Consider the following 23,990-nt stretch of genomic DNA (forward strand, 5'->3'; position numbering starts at 1 on the left):
AGTATTTTTACATTTCTCTAGCCCATTTGTTTACAATGCTATCTTGTCGATCAAGACTCTGTGTGCTTGTTGTTCGTTTGCGCTTTGAGAGGAGTATAGTGTCGTAATCTGAGGGCAACGTAAGTGCGGCGTTAGGTTCTGCAAAGCTATCTGCTGGTAACATCTTCTTCATCAAGCAACGGAATGCCTTTTGAATAGCGATAATCTTTGTCGGATTTCGTGTAAATACGCGGACAGCTACTTCCTGGAATGTGGTAGGAATCATGTATGATACTTGCTGCTTGGGGATAGTGAACGACTCTGTTGTGCATTCCGTAAGTAAGAAAATTTTCGCCTGATTGTTAATATCTACAAATACCTGTATCATTGAATTTGGAGTAAAATCGAATAGAATCGACAGGATTGCGATCTTTCATGGCATAATTGATTTTGAGCCAATTGACGATAACATCATCTTCTTCAATGACCGTGTTGCCCGATTGGTGGGACACGATTTCGCTTGCAGTGACAGTGTTCTGTAGATATGCGGCTTAATTACTTGTAATCCAGAGATCATCATCTCCATTTTTACCTTGTTGATGTGAGCTGCCAACTCGGTCGGGACGAGATATTCATCCACAAACTTGTACAAATCTCTAGTTCGCAGACGTTTCATGATTTCCCGCGACTTTGCCAACTCTGGTGCCTTTGAGCGTTCAATGACTCGTAAAATATCATCTGTCAAGTAAAGGTAATCTTCTGGATTCTCCACTGCTGATGAAATTCCCAGATGTTGGTCGGCGTGGACGAGCGCATCCGTAATCATGAGTTCTATCGCTTTGCCTGTACGCGTAGCGTCGATTTTAGCAATTATTGGAAAAAACAGCAGTTCTCTCTCTTTGACTAACCGACGCGGTGAGTGTAGATACGCTTGAAAAGACTGTATCTCGTGTGGAACATCTCGTACAAGTTGTATACTTCTTTGTGGTGGTAGCAGATTTCGTTGTCCACTACTCTGCTGTATACCAGCAAACGTTTAGCATCGTAGGAGCTGCGCAAGCCGAGATTCTGCGCATCTCGCTCAATGTAATCAAATTTGTCCACATCGACGCTATTCTTTTTGTTTGCAACAATGTCAAATAGGAATCGACGATCCTCGTATTTGCTGGCAATTTTTTATATATAAATGATCAATTGAATTATTTTTCATGTTGTGATATATATTTACCTTGAGTTTCGTGCCTCGCCTGCAATCAAGTCTTTGATCAGGTTAACGTGTTCGCGCTCAATGTCGATATTGTTATCGTCAATGAGATACTCGAGCATCATCTCGGACGCTTGCTCGTGCGACCATTGGAAATTTGGTCTTGCAACTGGCATTACTTCATTGTCAAAAATGTGGCTGAATGGTCCGTGCCCTAGGATCGGCAAAAAGGGAAGAGAGAGAGAGAGTATAAGACTCATCACGTAGTTGTAAAAATAAATGATAATCCATTTTTACCAAGATCGTGGCAAAGACCAGCGAGTTTGACACACTTTACTTCGTCGTCAGTGATGGCCAATTCAGGCTGGTCTTTCTGGAAACGTTCAATCACGGTGCCGGCTAGATGCGAGACGCCAATAGAATGTTCGAAACGGTTGTGGCTCGCGCCTGGAAAGACAAAATATGCCGAGCCGAGCTGGATGATCCACGTCTCAGTGAAAAGCGTGGGGATAACAAAGAGACCACTCACCTGTTTCAAGTCTCGAAGCCGTTGGAACTGTACAGTATCGATAAAGTTGACCGTGTAACTGTCGAGTTTAATGTGACCCTACATTGCGAGATATTAGCGCTACAGTTATTCATTCATTCCCTCATTTTGACAGTGATTTACATGAATAGGATCATTGATGACTTTGTGACCTGTGTAAAATGGATTCGATGCCGTGACGGACGATTGACTGCAAGGTTCATAAGTTTCCACAATACTGTCAACTGCCATTCTCTCTTCTTTTGGGGTAAAGCGTTTTTGCTAATAACGAAAAAAAAAAGGTTCAGGAACCTTTCCGACCTGCTGTTTTCCAGAAAGCGACAAGTCCGTGCGCTCGTGCAGACGGAAAAGGTAAGGCAGTCGGAAAGAAGAAAGCGGGTTGCTGCTGCTGGTGAAACTATAACATTTTTTATTTTTTTCCGTCCCTGGATATAGACCTTACGCGAGCTGTGATGGCTTCATCGATGATATCCATGCTCCGTACACTGCGCCAATCCGCTAAAGTGGAAACCATCGATATACGGTTCTTCCGCTTGTCCATGTTGTGTTTATCACTATCTACAACTTCTACTTCATTGTCATACCAGAATTCAGGGAGTCCCATAATGGATTCACGCTTGATATGCGGATCCTGATAGTTGCTGGCGTGCCGCACGAGAATAACGGCTGCTAACTCCTTGCAAAACTCTTGCAGTACAATGTACGAGTTCACAAAATGGGATAGCTTTGCAAAAGGGTTCGTCATCGTGACAGGGGTGGCATTTGCACGTTGTTGGAAGAAGGAAGCGGAGGAGGAGGTAGTGTTGTCACCACCTGTGGAAGATGGTTCACGCGGTGCATCGCGGCTGCTACGCATTGGCAAAATACTCGTGGATTTGGTGCCAGAGGGAGATATGGGGCTTACAGGGGAGCTGGGACCGCTGCCGGGCGATGTTCCTGAAAAGACAAGTTGGCTAAGGCTCGGGTGCCGTGAGAGACCCTTGCTCTTCTCACGAGGGGTCGAGACTGACGGAGTGAGAGAGAACGTCGAGTTTGATCGCTTCAACTGTTGATGGTTGCTAGGCGTTCCTCCTGCCAAGACACCACGTTTCTTTGCAATGGAAATACGGGTCTCAAAATTAGGGACGAGTTGAGCCCTTTTCAAGGCTTCGAACGTGATCTATAGCACTTATTGTGAGGAGGATAATATGAAAAAATTACGAATATGCCATACCTGCTCCAAGAGAGAATACAGACTGCGTCGATTACCCTTGGCGCCAGGAAGAGTCCAGACACCACCGTACAGTGCACCGTCACCACCAACACGGATAGTACGCCAGTCGCAGATAACACCATCGACGCGCCTATCCACAACGCCGACGATCTTTTGCAGGATGCTAGTGACAAGCAAATTCTGCTCCATGGTAGATTCCAGCAACTTGAAGAATTTATCAAAGATACGGCTCATAAATAGACCTTCGTAGCTGCCGCAGAGCTTATGCACAGGTGTGCTATTCTGTTCAATATCGCGATGCAGGGCCATATCCTTTGAGGATACAATCATGCTCATGGGTCGTCGCTGCGGGCGTCCTCGTCGGTGTTCTGCTTCACGTGCATAATCCCGTTTACTCCTGGGAGGTGGATATGGGAATCGCCAAAAGTTTCGGGCAACCAGGCCGTATTGGAAACGTTCACGAGCCTCGTGGAAATAATCGTCGTAGCTGTTGCCAGGTACAACAGAGTTGCCCCGATTATCGCTCGTGCTGTCCTTGCGGCTACTGCTGCCTGCATCGTCTCCGTTTGTACCCCGCAGTGAACGCCGTGGGCCGTCAGGGGAAGTAATGACGGATGACAATGGAGGCGATTTCATGCGTTCCAACTCGTCTTCAAGAGGCAAAAGTGACAGTATCCGTTCGACCAGCCATCGTACTTTCTCCGGTTTATTATCTTTTTTGGTATCTTGTTGATCGCCCTTGTCTCCTACAGCAAGCTCATCCAATTTTTCTTCCTTTGCATTGCCAGTGTTGCCGTCACCGTTATTGCTGCTGACTCCTTCTTCGATCTGCTTTGATCCCATGGAGGACGTTTCAGTGGTATCATCGATTTTCTCCGCATCTTCAATGTATTCTCCATCAGGATTGATATCGAGATAATTGCGGAGGACCAGGTTGTAAATTGCAAATTGGTTGTACGTCTCGAGTACTGTATCGAATAGTCGCAAAGTTGCTAGCGATAAATCGTGATATTCAGCATCTATGCGGTTGATCAGCAGAGCGCGCATAGTGATTTCTTCCTCGTTCTCCATTTCATCCGGCTTCTCTCCAAGGCTCTCATCGTCTTCTTCCGTTTTCAACGAATCATCGTCCTTGTCATCCTCGATTAAATCGTGCTTGGATTGATTGCTACGGACCTCGGGTTCCAGATCTTTGCCGACGCCACCTTCTTCACTGATCAGGACCACGAGAAATGCGTGCAAAAGTTTTTGATCTGTGAGTGAGCGTATCATTTCGGTGGTGTAGGCTGTCGCTGCAGTGGCTAATTCGGCAGATGGCGAAGAAAGTGCTGTGCAGACAACCGGATGCCAGAAGATAGCCGTCAATTGGGCCATAAGTGCCGTCATTAATCTTTTATCTGCAACTCTAGCAACATCGTTGAGATATTCCCAAAAGCTGTAGAATTCGTCGGCAATGCGTTCTCCATCCTTTGTAGCTTCCAACGTCCGTGCAAAGTGCGCGTCAAATGGGCTTCGCTTTCTTCGCTTCTTTTTGTAACTGTGGTGAGCGTTCACTGTAATCATCAAAGTATTGTTGGTCACCATGGCAGGTGCCGAGAAATGAACCCGTTTGCGTGGTGGTTTGGCGAGCACAACGCGACCATTGTCCGTAATTGTAAAGGCACCGGCATTTTTCGGCAGTCGAGCGAAATACAAGGCGAGCCGTTCTGCCTAGATGAGAGAAAGACTCTAGTTATTCGACAAATCTTTGCGTATCATCCACATGATCTATACTTGCCATGATTTCACACAGGCCCGAGTATTCGACGACGTAGCAGACATATTCCGGGTCGCCATCCAGCAATCGCAACGCAAACAACACAGCCTCTCGTGCGATTTCACCGGTTTCTCCCGGGATATTCATATAGTCGATGAGATAAGTAAACATGTCGAACCGTGGCTATACATTGCGATGATGGTTAACGATTTTTCGCAAACAAGCATTATTTGAAGGCGACTTTACACGCACCGTCAGAAACATATTCCAGGCGATCTTATCATCGACACTTTCGCGCCGCTTGTGAAACGTTCTACCATCTTTGCTGCTTCTCCAGACATTTTCACCGAGTCCACGACACCATCCTCGCTCGAAGAAAAGGTCCATGAGAGCTGCATTGGTGCCCTTAAAATGGGCAAATACACCATGCATCAACTTGACGAGTTCCAAAGAGATCTCTGCAATCGCGGCGTATCTTTCTTCGGGGCAGTCTGCGTCGGTAGCTAGCTGTTCATAGTGGTGGGATACCAGACGATGGCATGATGTGATGAGTTTCTGCAGCGGGACATGAACGGCACGCTCTGGTAATAGCTGTGCGTGTACATTGCTGACGAGACTGCAGAAAAAGCGCATACAATGAATGCGCATTCCAAAAGGCGTCTGCAATAATAATAAAGCAACAATAAATTAGGAAATGAATTCAAATGACTCTCTCCGTCTGCCGCCGCCCGCCCAATATGCCGGAAGGTCAGCAGGACACCAGCACTTACGTCGACTTTGGCGAACTCGACCAGCTCTTCCAGGACGCGTTTATGCAGCAGATACTCGAGACAGGGACCGGTCTCAAGGCTGTCGCTCGCACGTTGGTACTCGAGTTCTTCCGCTTGGATCAATTTGACGATATTCTGCAGACATGCCGGAATGGGCGTCAAATCGACAGCATCCTTGAGGGGATCTTATGGCAGATTGAGCTTTCCTGCTGTGTATGTATGTGGGATACGTAAGGAGGGGGGGGCTTATCTGCTGACCTGGAGAAGTCTCATAGTACTTTTGAATACTGGTCCATGCGTCGGTCAACAGCTCAAGTTTCGACTTTGCATTGTGCCTCCCAGTCAGGAACTTGGAGAGGAACATGGACATTGTGAAAGATTGTCCAAGCACAAAGGTTGAACGAAGGAGGGCGAGGTTCACTTTATTTGTGTCTCCGCGGGGAGCGGAAACTGCTGGCCCTGAAGGCTCTTTGTGTAGCATCAAAATTGGCTGTTGCCATGGCCGCCCACTGCGCTCGTTAAAGATGAAAAGGCAGGAGAGTGCTTGAGATATACCATGTAACAAACAAAAATGTGCGCTACATGCCAGACAGGGTACAGTGATCACGGCAACAGCAGCGCTGCCAGCGGTGATGTTGGTGGTGGTGCTTTTCGAGCTTAGTATGCTTGGGCGGGTGCTGCTCCGTCGCTGTTTCCGAGCATGGATAGACGTTGAGATGATGGCAGTACAAAAATGTGATCGGAGTGAGATGGATTTCAGGGAGGACGCACGTTGACGAACTCAGGGATTGATATATGGAGCAGGAAGTGATAATTAAGGATTCTTCGGTATGCTGCCTTGCGACGTCGGCGGCAATAAGCTATTTTTGAGGGGATCATTGGCCTTTTTAAGGAGCCCTGTTCCCTTTTTTTCCTTTTTCTTTCTCAATTGCTATAGCAACGGACACCTGTCGCAAATGGAACCAAGCATTATTTTTACTTCTTCTTTTGCAAATATGGAGGCAAGTCCAGAATTTTACTACTCTTTTGTCACTATCAAAGAATCTTCTTTCTAATTCCATGATGCTACAGCATCAAGACAGCAATAGATCATCACCAAACAGCAACGTATCGTCATCCTCGTCATCGTCACCGTCGCCTTCCAGCGCTGCAAGGTACGGAATGGGACCTGATGGTGCAGAGTTACGTTGATACGCAGAGCAATGACGAGACTGATTGTGATGGTTTCTTCTACTTTCTCGTTATCATTCCAGTGACAGGCTACTCCGTAGACCCATTCTGATGCAAAAATCGTACTCTTCGGGAGGAAGCCCCGACTACTCGTTTACCGACACTCGTGTGAGCAAGTCTCATGGCGGTACCTACACCCCACCGTCGCCGTGTCTCGAGCACCATCCGGATGACACTATTAAAGTAAGCTGAATATTTTCCCATTTGGGCAACGATTTTGTTTGCTAATGCAACAGCAAACAATGTTTCAGGACGATATCTTGACTTTATGTCTAGATAAATTTTGGTCAAAGTTCGCGGAAAGGCTGGATGGTGAACTCGAAAAGCGTATACAGTCAGTCATGGAGCAGCAGCAGCAGCGACAAGAAGAGCAACGACGAATTACGACGAGAAGTACGACGACAGCGACTGTGGTACCCTCATCACCTCCAGAGCAATCACGTCTGCTTGAACCGGAGGCCCAGCATAACGTCATGGCGAGACTGCATGAGCTGGAAATAGCAACAAGTCGACTGGATTATCGTCTTGCCATGCTAGAGAAAATGATCCCCAAGCCTTCTCCCAAGGTTTCGGAAGATCTACGCAAAGAGAATTTTGAGCTTCGAGCGAAACTTGCAGATCGCGAACAGAAAGCCAGACAGCTGGAGCAAGAGCACATTGAATTCTTTAAACGGCAGACGCAAAACATGATACAAATGGACCAAATGCGGCAAAAAATTGCGGCACTCGAAGCAGAGCTGCAGAAGCAACAGAAGCACAAGGTGCCCCGGCCTCAGCATCAGCAGCAGCACCATCCGTGGCGAAAAAAATCCTCCATCCCACCACCTCCTCCTGCAAACCGGTTACCCACCCCTCGGTCCTCGCCTTCTCACAGCCTTCAGGATGACGAGGAAGAAGATCTGTCTGTCAGAGAAATCGATGGTTACCTTGTATTCAATACCCACATAGACGGCGAACTTATCCATTGCCGCGTAAAGATACCCAACACTACAGCATCTAGCACACCCATCACAACCAGCACTATTTCCATGCAGCAACGTCAACAACAATACCACCAGCAGCAGCAGCAACAACAGCCCAATCGCCGTGCGATGGTGCCGCCACTCAACAACCACAACATGAGAAAGAAGGGGTTGAACCCACATGCACCCGAATGGAAACTCTCTGGAAAGTAGCAGCAATACTGTAGCAACAATAATAAATTTTTGGTTTTGTTCTTTTTGACGCGTTATCATCATCACTGTTGTTGGAACTTGTCCTCGAGATCAGCCCAAGCCTTCCAGTAGTCCTCTTGGACTTTTCCGCAAGTCTTGAGGGCCCAGGGGGTGACGGAAAGTAAAAGACTTGTCTCAAACATGAACGATTGGGTGTTGTCACCGACTCGTACCGGTTCCAGTTTAGCGTTAGATGCAGCCTCGAACACCTTGGCGTCGGGACCATGAGGCGTCATGGGGCTATGCAGAGATGCACCGCCAGGCGCGAATCCTCCCGATTTTCCTTCATAGTCACCTAGGATAAGGCCCATGAATTCGGACATGCAGTTTCGATGGAAATAAGGCGGGCGGAACTTTATGTCTCTGTTAGCAGCCATGAAAAATATAACACAGATTGACGGACGGACACTCACCGTGTTTTCAGCAACTGCCCATCGTGGAGGGAAAATGACAAAATCGGCTATGGCAACACCGGGAGTGTTGGACTTTGCAGTCAGCACGGTAAAGATCGACGGATCCTGACATAGCAATATATTTAAACAGGAGCACAATTTTCATCGGAATTATCGGAATACAAACTTACAATGTGATCAAAAGTGACAGAGTTGACAGCGCAGAACTTTGCAAGGTCGTACTTGTACGGGGCATAGTTGCCGTGCCACGCGACAACATCAAAGGGTGTGTGGTTTTGCTTGGCAACGAATAGCTTGCCGTTGAATTTAGTAATGATTTCCCATTCTTTGCCGGTCTCTCGCTCGAATGCTGCCACCGGCGTCACGAAATCTCTCGGGTTAGCCAGGCCGTTTGCACCTAGAAACGTTATTGGCAACCAAAATTCGTAGACAAAATCATATTCTACTTACCAATAGGTCCCAGATCGGGTAATTCAAAGTGATGCTGACCGTATATTTCCAAGATGTATCCACGGCTGGGAAAGAACGGGATCAATATCTGATGCTTTGATGCCGCCCCCTCCTTTTTTTTTAATTTACCTGGGCCCATCAGGGAAGCTGACCGAGTAACGCACACCACGTTGGATGACGCAGATCTCATTGGGCGCAACCATCATCTTGCCAAACTCTGTGCAAATATCCAGGCGGCCTTGTTGAGGAACGATCAAAAAGTCGCCGTCAGAGTTGTAAAATGCTCTGTGATCCATGGACTGGTTGGCTGTGAAGATATGTACGGCCAAGCCGGTGCCTGCACCCGGCTCACCCGAGACAGCCACTGTCTTGAGACCCTGCACAAAATCGATCTTGTTGCCTTCGGACGGGAGATCAAATGGGCTCCAGCGCAGCTGGGTTGGCGTCACCTGTGCATCAGATGTACTCGACACGATAAACTGGTTAAAGTCGTTGTTCAAGGGCTCAAATGGAGTGTGGACCACGGAAGGTCGGATGCGATAAAGCCAGCTGATATATAAAAGTGGATGAGTGAGTGAGTGAGTGACTGTAACAAGTGAGATAATAATCTCTCACTCTCACCTCCTCTGATTGTGAGTGCGGGGCACAGTGAATGCAGTTCCAGAAAGCTGCTCCGCATAGAGACCATGCGGACACTTTTGCGGCGTGTTTTGTCCTGCATGTTCGGGATTGAAGGGTTATTGATGCGTGCGACGAGAGCTTATTATCGAGTCTACCTTTTGGAAGAGAACCGGGGATTGCCTCAGACACAAAGTGGTTCCCAAATCCTTCATAGTATTTGTAGGGATCGCTGGTGGCCATATTTGCAGCAATAGTACGTTTGTAGGAATACGAGTGAGCAGAGGAATAAGCGAGCAAACACGTCTCCTGGGTTTTTGAATCTTCTCTGCACCGTCGTGGGAAAAACCGCCAATCGGGCACAAATCCCCAGTTTGTATGCTTCCACATTGTTAAAACTTTCAGCATACACCCAAATTGACACAAGGAAGCCTGGAACAATTAAAACTGTCAGACATTACTTTAGGCTTGGACGTTCGTGGATTCTTGGTTGACCAGTTCGTTACAGGATTCGACAAGCCTACATAGTCCAATATTTAAGTGGGTGATGCTGCAGATCTCTGCAAAGAGCTGACAGCGACGCCCCTAGCGTGATAGCAGCAACAATGATCTATGTGCTGCTTATGACAAATGCTCGGAAGACTGTGGGGGATGGGGGGTGTGGCAACTTGAAGCCACAGTGATGGTGTATCCTTTTGTCTTTGACCGAAGCAACAAAATTCTTTTTTCTCCATTCACCCAACCCCGCACAATTTTATTTTTTCGCTCTCCCTCCCTCCCCGTTCTGCGCACAACGAGGAGATGCGAAGGTTCACTGGTTCAGCACATAGCTCCTCCTCCAGCAGCAGTAGCAGTGGCAACAAACACACTCCAGTCGACTTGTTCATTGACGATGCACCTGTCTACTTTATTGGTCCCGCCAACCGGGACAATCCAATGTCTCAGGTGCGCACTCGACTCATGGGCAAAGTCGTCTTCAACGATCCGAAAATCAAGTGGAATCGTATTACGCTACAGTTTACAGGCAAAGCGGGACTCGATATCAATGCGCCGCTCTCACAGCTTCCCCGAGAACTTGCAGGAAATGCTGATTTACAGGAGGGTGGTACAATGAAACTGCAGTCAACGATGCCTTTATGCGACGTCGAGAAGGAACTCATATTCACTGGCGAGAAAGAAATCGAGTTTGGACTGCATCTTCCAACACATCTTCCTCCAAGCATACGCACCGAGAATGCATTTGTCGAGTATACACTCGTTGCCAATTTTTCCGCTGGTACCTTTTTCAAAAAATACCGAATACAGAAAGCCGTCAAGGTCAATCGACATTACTTGCCCAGCCCGAGCGCTGTGATACCCTGTGTTGAATATAACGATGCGCGCGGATGGTTCGAGTGGTCAGCGGATGTGCCCAAGGCTGTCGCAACGGAGGCAGGCGAAATTGTAGTGGCGCTCCGATGGAGTATTGAAAAAGAGCTCGTGGAAATAGACAGAATAGAGCTCAGTTTAGAAGAAGTGCAAACTTACAGGCAAGACAAATCAGACTGTACGTATAAAGATATTAATCTAATGTGTCATTCTTTTGCTGTGTAGATTCTCAACAAAGTCTGGCGTACATAATTTGCCACCGACCATCTTACGATTCCCCCCTACTATTTATCAGCCATCTAGCTCCTTTGATAGTTCAGAAACCCATTTTATTCGCACGCCAATACCTCTCAACACGCCTGTCCACAAGGTTAATCGTCCTGTACGCACTCATCACTTTGATCCCTTCCTAGATATCTCCCACCGCCTTCGGATGGTCATCCACTTTACAGCAGCCGAGTCCACCAACATCCGAGCTGATCCTATAATCCTGCATTTTCCCATCATTGTCACCGATTTCCCTCCAGAAGAACAAGCTGTGCCTGCCTCTGTGGTTTTGGGAGGCGGGGACGAAGGGACTGCAATTGATCTCGACCTTCCTGAATATACACCTCGCTACGAGCTGCAACCTTCATCCTCTTCTCCTTCTTCTCCGCCTCCACCTGCATCGTCTCCCGCTTATGAACCCAATGGTGCTACTACGACTACTCGGTGACTCCAATAAATATAGCAGTAACAATAATGTAATTCAATGACAAAATAAAAACAAGACAATCCGGCCTCCACGCGCTTCTTTTCTTTTAAAAAAAGACAAGAAGAGAAAATATTCTACAACAAATTCTTGTTATTGGACATCAGGTAAATCACACCATGTTCGACGACATCGTTTCTTTCGTGATAGTTGACGAATATACACCAGCTGTCGCCTTGGATTGTTTATTTGCGACGCGGACGCTGGTTGCTGCCGAAACAGTCGCGTCAAGTATCCACCAAAGGTATCGTGCGGAGGAGGAAGAACGGACATGGCGATCCTTGGATGGAGTACAAGATAGAGGAAAAATGAAAGTAAGAGAGGTATAGAGAAAGTGGTGGTTGGGAAAGAAGAAAGGAAAAAGGACAGGGCAACTCAATTCACTTGACCTTGATTTTCAAGTCATCTAGACACGCATTCAGCGCACACGCCACATCACGTTGCATACATCCGTGCATACATGTGACGTAAAATATCCTTATTGTCTCTGGCTTCTTCTTTCCATCACTGACACTATTCATTGTAATACGTAAAGATTAATCGCTGTAAATATTCTATCAGGTCTGTTGCGTCCTAATTCTGGTCGATCCTCGCAAAAGTATTGTGCTGTTCTGCAGTCGCAGCAGGTCACAAGACGACTCGATTCGGTCCCCAGGCTAGAGTCCATTTCGATCTTGAAAACCTTGTGGGACCTTAGGACTTGTTCAACAATCCCAACTTTGCACACCGAGTCATCCAATATACGAATTCGCAAATTTGCGATATCGTGAGCATCGCTCTTGTTCTGCAGCTCTTGCTCTAGCGTTTGACCGAAGAGTACAAATCATCATATTGCAAAGATTCGGTTCTGTTGTTGCACATATCGATTTTAAATGCGCCTCTCTTCAATTCTCCTGTTTCGACAGCCTGGATTCCGCCGAAGTGATGTTTTCCGTTTCATCGCTACAAAGCACATGCTTTAGAGAGTTATCAGAGAAACAAGATCCTTACTTATCCTCTGAGATCCAGCGTGGAATCCTCAAAAACAGGCTTGTAAAATAACCGGAAGATGTCATTCTCAGAGAGTTCCCTCCAGGTGATTCAGCGACGGTTGCTAGAATGCAAAGATGAACAAGCTATCAAAGAACAATTAACTGAGATAAGAAATCGCGGCAATAGATTTTACCTATAAGTGCGACTATATTTAAAAAATCCGGAACTCCTCGTTGTTTTAAGCGATTCCATATAAGCTGCTGTAACAGTCGCGGTAAAAAAAAAATCAACGTCATAATACTCATCAAAGCAATTATTATTCAAAGTATACCTTGAGATCAACATGTCTTTCGATCGCAGTTGCGCAAGCTTCGTTCAAGATGCTCACCAAGGTAAGCTCTCCAAAAGCGTAGTCCTCTTGAAACTTCTTCCATCTTTCTTCATTCAACTTCGCTAAATCGGTGTACTTCCAGGATAGGTAATAATGGAATTCAAAGAAAGACTAGATACGCTAGGTTACAAAGAAATGCTTAGCAAGATTACATTTTTCAAGGCTTATATAGAAAATCTTTCTCTGGATATGGAAGCGAGAGTGCAATTTGGTAGATAATTCTTTGTAACGCTTCAGCTCTTGTAAAGACTTGCTACATTAATCAAAAACAAACACCAAGTAGAAAGGGAGAAAAATCGTATGGTATATATATACCAATGCAGTTACTGTAGCAGCAACTTTTATGTAAACAAGTATCAATGCAGGAGGAAGAAATAATAATATACAAATATGTAATGAAACAAAGAACATGCAGCGAGAATCTCTATTGTCTAGTGAATTGTCGTCGCTCCAAATTCTAATTCTTGTTTCTTCTCGCTATCTTGTTCGAAACCTGCTGCCTTGCGCAGTCTTGATCCAAAGATCTTGAGTAGGAGGAGGAAAACCATGGATAGGTATGTCAAGCCTGTCAAAAGCACAGTTGTCCAACCGGGACCCAAAGAGTTTACCATGGGGTTGGCAACAAGCGTGAGTACACATGAAAGAATCATGCGAACCAGCGTAGCTGCCGCAGTCGCTGTGGCGCCTTGACCAGGAGCAGCATCGACAATGTACGCGCTGATAGACGTCATGATTTGACACATGCCAAAGTTCTGGATACCAAAGCCGACTATAGCCGTCCAATAGCTAAGATTGTAAGTGATGCCCCATCCAAAAAGTAAGAGTCCGAAAGGTATAAAGATGAGTCCAGCCGGCCACAAGTTGAGTGCAAGTCGATCTTCTGCCTTGTGTCTTCCTCCGCGAGCCCGTCTTGATCGTAGCAAAAGTCGATCCGAAATAAAACCGCTCAAAATTGTTGCGAGCATATTGGCAACACCTGCACCGAGATAGCTGAGACCTGTGACAGAATGAGTCTTTGTATACATGAAGAAAATAAGAGCTTTTTTGGGGGCTCACCAGTTTGCCAGGCATTGAATCCGTAATGTTGTTCCATAAGATCCGGGATAATCGTTTCGACTGCAAACATGCAACCAAATGCAATACCAAGGATAAACGAAGCAACGGCGATAAATGGATGTCGAAGAAGGAAAACGGTTCGATCGGGTTTATCTTTGGATGCGTAGCCGTCGTAGTAGGAACATTCTTGATCGTTTCTGCGTCCCCAACATCAGCAGCATCGAATTTAGCGTTGTCGCGGTAAGTTTCCGGATAAAAGAAGAAGAGATACAGGAAAACAGCCATGCCGAACGCAAAGCAGAACCAAAACGTTGCTTTCCAAGTCAGTTCGCTCATGATAAGGAAGCCGCCAATGATAGGACCTAAGATATAAATCATGTTAGTAAATGTAAACAGCAAGCGCAGCAGCAGCAGCAGATCAAAACTCACCGATAAGCGGGCCGACAAAGACACCCAAAAAGAATTTGTCAAACGCTGCACCTCGTTCTCAACTGGATAGCAATCAGCAATGACGCCAGCGCCTACAGACTGGGCAGCCGAGGAACTGACAGACTGGATACATCGCAGAACAACGAGGCCGCCAATGTTGTTGACCAGAGCGCAGCCAAGTGAAGAAAACGCAAAGATGACCATGGAGAGTATCAGGAAAAACCGGCGTATGCGATAATAGTCGGAGAACGAGGCCCAGAATACAGGAGCAATGCCCATGAATAGAATGAACAGCGCAGCTGTCAACGTAGTGATGATGGAGGATGCATGCAAATCTACAGTGACCTGTGGAATTCCTATTACATTGAAATTGTTATTACATATAGCTTAACATGTTTACACAGTGCAAATATAGTATATGTACGTACCTGGAAAATAAATCGTGCTTGAAAATCCAGCGCTGCCTGCACATAGTCCGAGTGTAATGTATGCTTAAAAGTCGAGGGTCTTCATCGACGGGAGGCCGGATCAGCAACCGAGACTCAACGATGCACCTTAGCCGAGACTTTTCTTGCTGTTTCTGAGGATCAGACATGAAGACGTTTGGGATAAACTTTGAATGTTAGATCCTCATTTTTTTTATACGTTTCTTTTTTTCTTTCGGTAATATCGGGGCGGTTATTCCGTTCGGTCGTTCGGCGTCCCCCCCAAACATAAGTAACCAGGATTTTGATTACAATCCTGGAATGAAAAAGATAAAAAATATAATAAAATGTATCTGGATGTTTCGATGTATGGTTGCACTGTATATTCTCCCATAGTTACCATTCAATTGATGAGTTTTCCAAGAGTATCCATGCGCATCGGTCTTAACCCTGGTAGATCCCCGACCCCGAAACTGGTATCTCCCCGCCTTAACAACAAAAATGCGTCTGATAACAAAAGGTTGATAGATCACAACATAAAAGGCCGGTTTCTATGCGCGGCTTCTCGCTCTTGTCTCAATTGCCGGTATACCTGAGGATCATCGTTCAGAAACCTTGAAATGGCCATCAGTGAGTCACCCCGTAGGCCGATTATTATTTTTGTCAACTGCCACATTGACTCTGCATAATCATTGGTGAAGCACTACTTTATATGGTAATTGATTCTCTTTAGGGACTATGCGCAAGTGTCTAAGCTTTCCGTCTTCCTAAGCTATTCATGTAGCTGCGAGCTCCTTTTATAAAGGGCGGAACGTCGTTTTTGGTTGTTAAGGTAGTGCTATCATGTTGCGGTATCCCTGCTGTGCCAACGTGCACACCGAGTTCCTCCGCTATAGATTCGTCGTAGAGATGTCTCACGAGTTTTTCATACAAGTCTGGGGGTAATCGTTTGCAAGACGAGACAGCGAGAGGAACGATAGCGTCAGCCTTGAGCGGCGGCAGTTTACGCAGGACCTTGGCCGGGCTTATTATTATTATTATTATTGTCAAGGTAAAGTTAACAAACACGACGTCAACGCAAAATGAACGCTGCTGTCCTCTCATACCTTAAACTTTCCATAAGCTCTTCGCGGATAAGTGCCAGTTGAGCAATAATGTACAGTATATTCAAATGGAATCCAAATGCAAACATGATATCCCACAACCGTAGTAGCTCGGACAACGGTGGCGTGCATGCGGAGAACGTCAACACAGCTAACGAACGTCAGCAGATGTAAACTGTGTTTTTGTGGGTGATAGCACTTACAGGGAAACGCATACATGTTTGCAGTCAGACCTTTGCCAAGTAGAAAGCCATATAGCTCTGGGTCCAAGACACGTAAGCAGATATCGACCAACTTGATACCGCAGTGGACTCCTTTCAGCGTTGGCAGGACATACAGCGGACACCATTTCCAGATAAATGTTGAGAACGCAAAGAATGCTTCCATTTCTGGCAGGACCATCAAGAATGGTGCCGCCAGAACGTTCATGCCTTGGACATATGTCAACTCTAGGTTGGACCTCTGCAGTTTCGAGCGCAGCTGCATTTCCTCAGAAGTATCGTTGGCCTTGTCATCTATTATTATTTTTTTTCCTACAACTGTCAGAACTGAAAAGAAAACAGCAAAATTCTACTGACCAACGGACCTTTCTTGCTCACCCACACAAAAGCATTGAGAACACGGATAAGCATGTCATCTGATACGTGTTCGCGGAAATACGCATCGGTCGCCATCGTCCTGAATGTGTCGTCGCGGATTTTGCTATCCATTGGACTTGGTCCGCGGTGTATAAGGTTAATGTAGCAAGATGCCGATACGTCCAAAAGACGGAGCATCACTTTCCACGCCAGCGCTCGATACTGTCATATTTCTGTAAGTTGATGATCGTAGCTTGCTTTAACAAGGAGTGTGCTATACTTGCCTCCTCGGGTATAGGGGTGGTTAGAACCATCCACCGCAAATCTACTAGGCTTTCCTCTGCATCTTTTACGCTGGCGTGATGCTTCGTCAAGATTTTTACAATGTCTTTTTTGATAGACATGAAAAGAGACAAGGAAAAAAGAAACTTGAGGCGTGGAAAACACAACAAATGCAAGAATATACATATATATATTTACATAGCTGTTTGAACAATGAAGCGAGTAGAAAAGAAAAATAGAATCATTGAAGGAATCATGGTTATCTTTGTTGTTGTTGCTGTTCCATATTTGGACGAAATCGTTTGTGTCTCGCCCCATCTTGCTCAAATGGTCGCTTTGGACGGTTTCCATGGTTGAATCCTCTTGGTTTGGGACTACCTCCACGTCCACGTCCTCGAAAGTTTGGATTTGCAGCTAAACCTATCTGGTTGTGGTGATGGTGTGTTTCGTTGATTTGAGCTTGCACCGATGGTGGTGGCACAGTCGGTGGTGCAGGAACGTTTTCCGCGATGGGCTCTGGTTGTGTGTGTACGTAGGTCTCAGAGTAATTCGGCTTTTCCGCAAAGATCATGGTATCTTGACCTATCCGTTTTACACGTGCCGCGCGCCAAACTGTAATTTGAAGATGTCCTTTACGAAACTGGCATCGTCTTGACGAATTTTTCGTTAATAATCGAAGAGTTCAATGGGTCGCGTGCGCCAACTTACCCTCCCGATACACGCAATATATCCCCACTACGTATCGCCTGTGCCCTTGCTCCCCAAATATACATGAATATAGATCCTGTCTTGTCAGCCACAAGCAGCTTGTGAATCTCGTCCTGATTGTTACGGACGACAACGGGCTCCAGATCTGCGGATGGAACGAACGGGCGATCAGTGACTTGTCTTTGTGTGTATGCTTCCATTTCTTTTTTTTTTTTTACGCTACCTCTTTGCAAAACAATGACCTCACAGTCAAAATCCTTTGCCTCTGGAGACAAGTCCTTGAGCAATAAAAAGTTACTTGTCATTCCGTGAAATCTGTCGATTGGTCGTTTGCAGCATCGATCAGTTTTGGCAGGAAAACCAAAAGGAGGTCGTTGTGTCCGTGCTCCGCCGAAATAGAATGTTGGTGCATAATCTATCTGTTCACGAACATGACAAACAGTTTTGCGTTGTAGCAGAGATTATCATTGACATTATTATTAATATTATTATAATTATTATTAATATTACTCTTTAAAAATTAAGTACGGTCTTTCCTTTGCAATCTTTAAAATGGCCTGTCCAAACAGACCATTTACCCATGCAAACCATGGACGGGTATACTTTTCCTTGTCTAGTAGTATGGCAGATTTTTTACCGTTAGCATACGGTCAGAATTAGCATTTATCCAGAAGAAGAAATAATCAGTTTACCATCATCGTACACATTAACTGACTCGTGGATCAAGCCTGTTCCATCTGTAGAGTGCAATATAATATCCAGGGCTTCTTTGATTTCGGCATCATCTTGAGACGATAATATCTAAAAAGTCCACGCAACAAAGTAAGACACACTACCATCCAAAATATAGCCACTGGGTCTCCGGTTTGTTACCCTAACGATCTGTGACATTGGCCATGCATAGTCAAGACCTATGTGCGGGCCACCGATGCCTCTTGCGCGCGGTCCTGAAAAATAGTACGGATTATCCCTTGAGAGCACAAGTTTCCGCGTGCTTTGATAAATGGGATCCATGGAATCAATGAAACCAATCATGCTAAGCGATAGCAAGGATGGCATGTTGGCATCATCCATGATTAAGGTTGAACCGTATCCATCCACTTCAACTAGTAGTTGAAGAATTTAAAAATCAAACTTCGCAGCACGGGTGTCACTACTCTTACATGCAAAAACCTTGTCGTATCCTGGCACAGTTGTAATTCCGTACGTGAAGATAGCATCGCGGATTTCTTTAGAAAGCGCCTGGGTTTCGTTCGCCATGACCTGCATCCGCTGCTTCTGCTTGCTGCTACGCTCCGCTGTCTTCTCAAGTAGTTGTGACACATGACCAAGCTCCACAGAGATCATGGCGTTCCCGGGGATAAAGAATGGATACACCGTAGCATCGTCTGACGGACGAAATAGACTCTTGACCATTCCCGTGCGCTTCACCGGATTGCCTCGACCATCCAAGAACTGTGTTTCTGTGGGTCGGTCAGTCTGTTGCGAGAATGTGTAAAATGTATCGAGTGGTTTGCCCGTGGCAGGGTCAAATGTCGGCTCCTGCTGCTCCTTGACGGTTTTGATGACTTGGTCCACTGCATCCAACCAAACCGTGCTATCTACAAATGAATCGTCACCTGTTGTCGACCAGTAATTGTACGATAAACTCAGGAACGATGCAAGCGAATCGACTTCCCATTTACGCTCGTAAACTTTTATGCAAGAAAAAAATGATTAAATTAGTTAGTGAGTCTATTCTGGCGCAAATCCTTAGGGAGAACAGCAAAGAATAAGTGGGCCTTACCTCCCTCTTTCATCGGAACCTCACGTCTCGAAAGGTTGCTGTAGCTATTTCTAGCCAAGGCATCCATTGACGCTGGCTCGTTGAATGCATTGGCGTAAGGATCCAACTGAATAAATTGCGCCTGCATGTAGATAGCTCCGAGAAACAGTCGTTTAAGGTTCCAATCTTGGTTGACGTATTCAAGATACGGCATGAGTTGGTTCGCAGAATCCCTTAGCCACATGGCGTTGATGTCTCCCGTGATAATGAATGCAAGAGGGTTGCAGTCCGTTGCTGTTTGGTTGTTCAAGCAGGCCACGCCTTGTATAGTGGTATCCAGGGTGTTTGGAAAGGCATTCGTAAATAACCTAGCAAGGTCAACGTTTGCCATCTGGTGACAATTAATATATCAAAGAGTTAACATTGAAGCATTTCTGTCAAGTACCTTGGATGAAATAGTGTCGATGACGGTGTTAATAACATCACTAGTAAATTTGCGACATGCTTCGATGGGTCTTTGAAACGAAAGGTTCAATGGACCACCGCTTCCAGGTTCATGAAAGCTTTTGGCATAGCTGTATACGTAGCCAGAAAGGAGGCGAAGCTGTTACTTTTTATTGCAGCTAAACACCATCATTTTCTCGAGGAGACTCACTCTGCATAGTTGCTCGGGCAGTCCTGTGGCATAGTGAAGACGGGTTCCTGACGAGGATATGTGCACTCAAAGGTGATCCAGGAAGGTGCAGAAGGTGACGGTCGAAAGCAAAAGAGGACAGAAGCCCAAAATGATAGAATGATTACGGACGTTGCAGCAGCAGCGAGCAACTTTATATACTGGTCGCGGTTTCGAACGTCATGCCCCTGAGGAGCAGGTGAAGGAGAAATCATTTGAGTATACGACGGCAGCGGGCGGACCATGAGGGCTGGGGGCGGCAGAGGAGAGAGGGAGTGGGCAACGAGACAAAAGTAATATTAAAAAACAAAAAAGCAAATAAAATAAATGAGCCCTGTGAGAGACAGAGTGGCGACGCTAATCCATGTTTGGTGGTCTACACAGTAATTTTCCAAAAGACTATGCGTCGGCTCAGATACCGCGTGATCTCTCGTAGCTGAGGGCCAACGAATCCGATTAATGCATAAGCGACAGGTGACCGACGTCTCCACAATATCAGGAACAGGAGCATAAGCAGTAGGCAGTTGATGATCGTGTGCTTGGCAACGGTCTTGAACAGGCGCTTCCATGACCACCGCAGGCGTTTCTTCCGCTGCTCACGCTCACCGATTGTCTTGTATAACATGTCAAGCTGTTCTGCAAGTACAGCGACCTCTGTCTGAAGACTCTCAAGTGCCTTGTTGTCGGTCATCGGAGCGGCAAAATAGGGATGCTGTGATGGCGAAGTTAAAGCCATGGATGCTGTAGCTGCAGCTACTTCGCGGTCGATAGTATCCGCATCGGAACTTGTGTCTGCAAGAAAATCCATGGGTCTGACAAAATTTCGGGCAGATGGAGGAGAATATATCGTATGGGATCTTTTTCGTATATCTTTTTGGTTGCTGACATGGTTGTGATGATGTTGCTGACGGTAGTCTTGATGCGGTGAAGGTTCGGGTGTGATGGGGTAGTCCTGTCGGATGAACGGAGACTGTTCCGGAAAAAATGAAGAATGACTTTCTAGTTGGTGAGGACCTAGATGACCAAGGTAGTATTCTTCCTTTTCGCCTTCCTTTGGATCCCACATATCTACAATTGATCCTGCATACGTTGCAAGTTAATACATATTCAAGATTCTGATGATGATACGATAGATGCATTACTTTCTCCATCATCTGCTGCTCCTGTCTCACCCATCTCGATATATTGTAGTGATTCTGCAAGTGCAGGCGCTTGCTCGTGTTGTGGATATCGATTTAGAAACTGGTAACCAAGGGACAAGATTGCATAATTAATTATACATCGTACAAGAAATGCTGCTTACAATATTACTTATGTACATACCTCCACCAATAATTCTATTAGCGTATTCACATATAGTCTCTGGGCTTCTATAGGACTCAATCCTCGTCGACGCTCCCATGATTTCCTATGAACAAGGTAAGGAAACTGCCCGGCAAAACTAAGAGAGTGCGGATAGCATACCATTTTGCATATTGGACCATTTGACGAGTAGATGGTCTTGGAGTATTGCAGTCGCCTTCAGTGGCCTGCTTGTATAATCCATATAGATTAAGCTTCTCATTTGCTGTTGGTTGCAACGCGCCCCGATCTGGCAGTGCTCTGACGACTGCAAGCGCTCTACAAAAGCGCAGCTGAATGTTATAAGACATAGACGACAAAGACATGGGTTACGCGTGAGGAAATTTAGAGAATGACTAAAGGTAAAGCTGTAATAAGAAGAAGCATGACAGTCTTCAAATGGAAAAGCACGTGAGTTACAGTAAAGCTGGCTTTTTTTTTTAATTCGTGAAGGATGCTCCGGATAATATCTCTAGCTGTGTTTCGATACAATTGTCTTACTCGCTATCGATATGATACAAAGCATTGCAAGGGCTTGCCTTTGGCATTAATTGAAGCTTCGAACTACCAGGTCTCGTGGCATTGACTAAAGCATGAACGCATCAGGCAGATTCCAATCCATGCAACTCCGGCGAGCTGTTTGGTGATGTCTGTCAAAAATCATGCGTTTAATTCCAAACAACTGTGCTCGTCGACAGTTTTGGTTGTCTTCTTTTAGATTAACGCTTGCTTTCTCAACAAACTGATATCATAAAGTTTGTAGGTTATGAAATGTTTGAACCATGAGGATTTGCCTGACGACGATCTGATAGTCCCTGCCTGTTAATTCTAGCAATAATAATATATTGTTGATCTGCAGTTTTTGTTTTCTTCTTATCGTAATTCATTACCTACTTGCAATGCATCTACTTGATCGCTATCCCTCTTTACAGTCTGCGTTATCTTTTAACTGACCTCAGGCGGTGTCTCGGACGCCACTCCGTCGTCTCGTTCCTGTTAAATAATTGTCGCAGTGGTGTGTGTGCCTTACTCTCAATGCTACAGAATTTACAATGAGCAGCCAGTCCAGCGACGATCTGCCCAACTCGATCGAAGGTCTCCTTTATAGAATTGCGTCTGAACTGACGTGCTCTATTTGGTAACACTTTTTTCACCTGAAAGATCATGTTACTCTATGGTAGATCTAAACAACCACTGTGAGCACAGCCTTCAACTCTTTTCTGACGCGACGGGTACACCGTGCGGCCATACATTCTGCAACAACTGCATTAACGAGTCGCTAAAGTCGAGACAATCGTGCCCATTATGCAACCACAAAGTGAATCAGCGCAACCTCGTCAAAGCAACGTCTGCTGAACTGCTCGCGAGAGAGTTTGAGACGATGCGTCAGGCATACGAAGGCGAGAATGTCATTGGTATGTCTGCTGATATACAGGCAAGATGCATATATACTCTGACGACGGAATACGATAGATTTGTCACAGCAAGCTTTCCAGTTACTAAGGCATCGCGCAGATCCTATACCCGACTTATCTCAAAAGGTACCTACACCCGAAAAGCCATCGTCGAATTCCAGTAAGCCTGTACAGAATGTTGCAAACAACAAGCCATCGCTACCTCAGGCGAGCTCCGACGTACGTGGGAATATATCATGATGAATTTTCGAATCGCTGAAGACTATGTTGTTTACAGACCAACAGCGTGCGAACGTGCGATTCAGAAGCCACGTTTGTAACATCGCTGGAAGTACGACAAGGTACAGCAGATATAGTATGTGATAGCTAGGGGATTTTTGCGTGTTCATGATATCCGTTAATAGCTCAAGAACCGAGAGAAAGTCAAGAAGCACCTCGACCTTGTACTTCTAGCGATCCCCAAGCTCCTTCTACTATCACTGAAGGAACGACCGACTCAAGCTCTGAGGCATCAGTCATCGTCTATTTAGGAGATGGTGTGAGCATTGGACAAGAAGATTTGGTAAGCATACCATAGAACAAGTCGTCTACAGGACGATGGTACTTAGCAGAATTTAGGCCGAGTTTCAGACTGTTCCTGATGTACGGATCACAAACAATTTATTTGAAGCTACACACTTTGTAGCCAAGGTTGTGAGTAAGTGCGAAATAAATTATTACTACTTGGCAACGCAAGAAGAAAATTGACAAGATAATTCAAGCCAGCCACAATCGACTTGTTGAGCGCAAAGTGGATTACTTGCAAGCCGTGATGCGGGGCATCACCATCCTTTCAGAAGCATGTGAGTTTATTGTCCTGAACCGTATGTGTATTATATTTACTAATGTTGATAAAAACCCAAAGGGGTAGTCGATTGCGCAACGCGCGGTGAAGTTCTGCCTGACTACGAATATTACGTCAAAGGAGATAAGGAAACAGGAGCGCTTGGCGCGCAACTCATGATCCGGAAACGTCGAGACCGAGGTTACGGCCCAATATTCCACGATACGAAATTTTCATTGATAGGCGAGTTTGCAGACCCTACAGAGTCCGAGCTTGAAAGACTTATCAGTCTAGGTGGTGGCCGGATTGTACCTCCCGATGGAGCGCTGAACTTCTCCAGTTACATGATAGTCCCGCAAACAACGACTAGACACGAGGCAAAAATGCTTGGAAGACGGTTCGGAAAAAGGTCCATATCAGCACTGTGGATTTTGGATAGTATTAGCAATGGCAGGAAACTGGAGACAGCAAAGTACGTCGTTGGGCACACGCATGCAGCTTGAATACGGCTTGCGC

General features: G+C 45.8%; 11 protein-coding genes across 11 annotated transcripts; 4 read left to right on the top strand and 7 right to left on the bottom strand.

Moving 5' to 3' along the window:
- Positions 1-7: 7 nt before the first annotated feature.
- On the bottom strand, positions 8-5,833 carry VTP01DRAFT_2899 (uncharacterized protein; the record flags this gene model as incomplete). The annotated part of the gene is made up of 14 exons (XM_069381409.1): positions 8-300; positions 359-515; positions 572-822; positions 888-1,144; positions 1,208-1,397; positions 1,481-1,658; positions 1,713-1,790; positions 1,854-1,991; positions 2,173-2,889; positions 2,944-4,653; positions 4,721-4,882; positions 4,952-5,359; positions 5,470-5,654; positions 5,728-5,833. The coding sequence occupies 14 exons, from the start codon at positions 5,831-5,833 to the stop codon at positions 8-10; spliced, it is 4,830 nt and encodes a 1,609-aa protein (XP_069237105.1).
- A 592-nt stretch (positions 5,834-6,425) lies between these two features.
- Positions 6,426-7,874, top strand: VTP01DRAFT_2900 (uncharacterized protein; the record flags this gene model as incomplete). The annotated part of the gene is made up of 4 exons (XM_069381412.1): positions 6,426-6,470; positions 6,541-6,623; positions 6,723-6,882; positions 6,951-7,874. 4 exons carry the CDS (start codon positions 6,426-6,428, stop codon positions 7,872-7,874), a joined length of 1,212 nt encoding a protein of 403 aa, XP_069237106.1.
- Positions 7,875-7,936: 62 nt separating this feature from the next.
- Positions 7,937-9,637, bottom strand: VTP01DRAFT_2901 (uncharacterized protein; the record flags this gene model as incomplete). Its single annotated transcript, XM_069381413.1, has 7 exons — positions 7,937-8,266; positions 8,327-8,431; positions 8,497-8,723; positions 8,777-8,841; positions 8,906-9,325; positions 9,398-9,491; positions 9,553-9,637. The coding sequence occupies 7 exons, from the start codon at positions 9,635-9,637 to the stop codon at positions 7,937-7,939; spliced, it is 1,326 nt and encodes a 441-aa protein (XP_069237107.1).
- Positions 9,638-10,195: 558 nt separating this feature from the next.
- Positions 10,196-11,477, top strand: VTP01DRAFT_2902 (uncharacterized protein; the record flags this gene model as incomplete). Its single annotated transcript, XM_069381414.1, has 2 exons — positions 10,196-10,923; positions 10,988-11,477. 2 exons carry the CDS (start codon positions 10,196-10,198, stop codon positions 11,475-11,477), a joined length of 1,218 nt encoding a protein of 405 aa, XP_069237108.1.
- A 155-nt stretch (positions 11,478-11,632) lies between these two features.
- Positions 11,633-12,283, top strand: VTP01DRAFT_2903 (uncharacterized protein; the record flags this gene model as incomplete). Its single annotated transcript, XM_069381415.1, has 2 exons — positions 11,633-11,757; positions 12,049-12,283. 2 exons carry the CDS (start codon positions 11,633-11,635, stop codon positions 12,281-12,283), a joined length of 360 nt encoding a protein of 119 aa, XP_069237109.1.
- A 1,024-nt stretch (positions 12,284-13,307) lies between these two features.
- Positions 13,308-14,956, bottom strand: VTP01DRAFT_2904 (uncharacterized protein; the record flags this gene model as incomplete). Its single annotated transcript, XM_069381416.1, has 6 exons — positions 13,308-13,873; positions 13,933-14,129; positions 14,204-14,294; positions 14,358-14,660; positions 14,707-14,717; positions 14,790-14,956. 6 exons carry the CDS (start codon positions 14,954-14,956, stop codon positions 13,308-13,310), a joined length of 1,335 nt encoding a protein of 444 aa, XP_069237110.1.
- A 580-nt stretch (positions 14,957-15,536) lies between these two features.
- VTP01DRAFT_2905 (uncharacterized protein) lies at positions 15,537-16,871 on the bottom strand (the record flags this gene model as incomplete). Its single annotated transcript, XM_069381417.1, has 5 exons — positions 15,537-15,810; positions 15,893-16,040; positions 16,093-16,404; positions 16,476-16,689; positions 16,752-16,871. The coding sequence occupies 5 exons, from the start codon at positions 16,869-16,871 to the stop codon at positions 15,537-15,539; spliced, it is 1,068 nt and encodes a 355-aa protein (XP_069237111.1).
- Positions 16,872-17,008: 137 nt separating this feature from the next.
- Positions 17,009-17,762, bottom strand: VTP01DRAFT_2906 (uncharacterized protein; the record flags this gene model as incomplete). Its single annotated transcript, XM_069381418.1, has 3 exons — positions 17,009-17,399; positions 17,458-17,602; positions 17,681-17,762. 3 exons carry the CDS (start codon positions 17,760-17,762, stop codon positions 17,009-17,011), a joined length of 618 nt encoding a protein of 205 aa, XP_069237112.1.
- Positions 17,763-17,963: 201 nt separating this feature from the next.
- On the bottom strand, positions 17,964-20,140 carry VTP01DRAFT_2907 (uncharacterized protein; the record flags this gene model as incomplete). The annotated part of the gene is made up of 7 exons (XM_069381419.1): positions 17,964-18,070; positions 18,150-18,258; positions 18,331-18,563; positions 18,621-19,151; positions 19,244-19,613; positions 19,668-19,797; positions 19,878-20,140. 7 exons carry the CDS (start codon positions 20,138-20,140, stop codon positions 17,964-17,966), a joined length of 1,743 nt encoding a protein of 580 aa, XP_069237113.1.
- A 131-nt stretch (positions 20,141-20,271) lies between these two features.
- Positions 20,272-21,547, bottom strand: VTP01DRAFT_2908 (uncharacterized protein; the record flags this gene model as incomplete). Its single annotated transcript, XM_069381420.1, has 4 exons — positions 20,272-20,975; positions 21,038-21,137; positions 21,219-21,303; positions 21,360-21,547. The coding sequence occupies 4 exons, from the start codon at positions 21,545-21,547 to the stop codon at positions 20,272-20,274; spliced, it is 1,077 nt and encodes a 358-aa protein (XP_069237114.1).
- Positions 21,548-22,288: 741 nt separating this feature from the next.
- Positions 22,289-23,977, top strand: VTP01DRAFT_2909 (uncharacterized protein; the record flags this gene model as incomplete). Its single annotated transcript, XM_069381421.1, has 8 exons — positions 22,289-22,374; positions 22,443-22,651; positions 22,710-22,870; positions 22,929-22,992; positions 23,056-23,213; positions 23,270-23,348; positions 23,413-23,493; positions 23,556-23,977. 8 exons carry the CDS (start codon positions 22,289-22,291, stop codon positions 23,975-23,977), a joined length of 1,260 nt encoding a protein of 419 aa, XP_069237115.1.
- Positions 23,978-23,990: the final 13 nt, after the last annotated feature.

Source organism: Rhizomucor pusillus (assembly GCF_041956525.1).
Source record: "Rhizomucor pusillus strain CBS 183.67 unplaced genomic scaffold VTP01scaffold_14, whole genome shotgun sequence".
Lineage (NCBI taxonomy): Eukaryota > Fungi > Mucoromycota > Mucoromycetes > Mucorales > Lichtheimiaceae > Rhizomucor > Rhizomucor pusillus.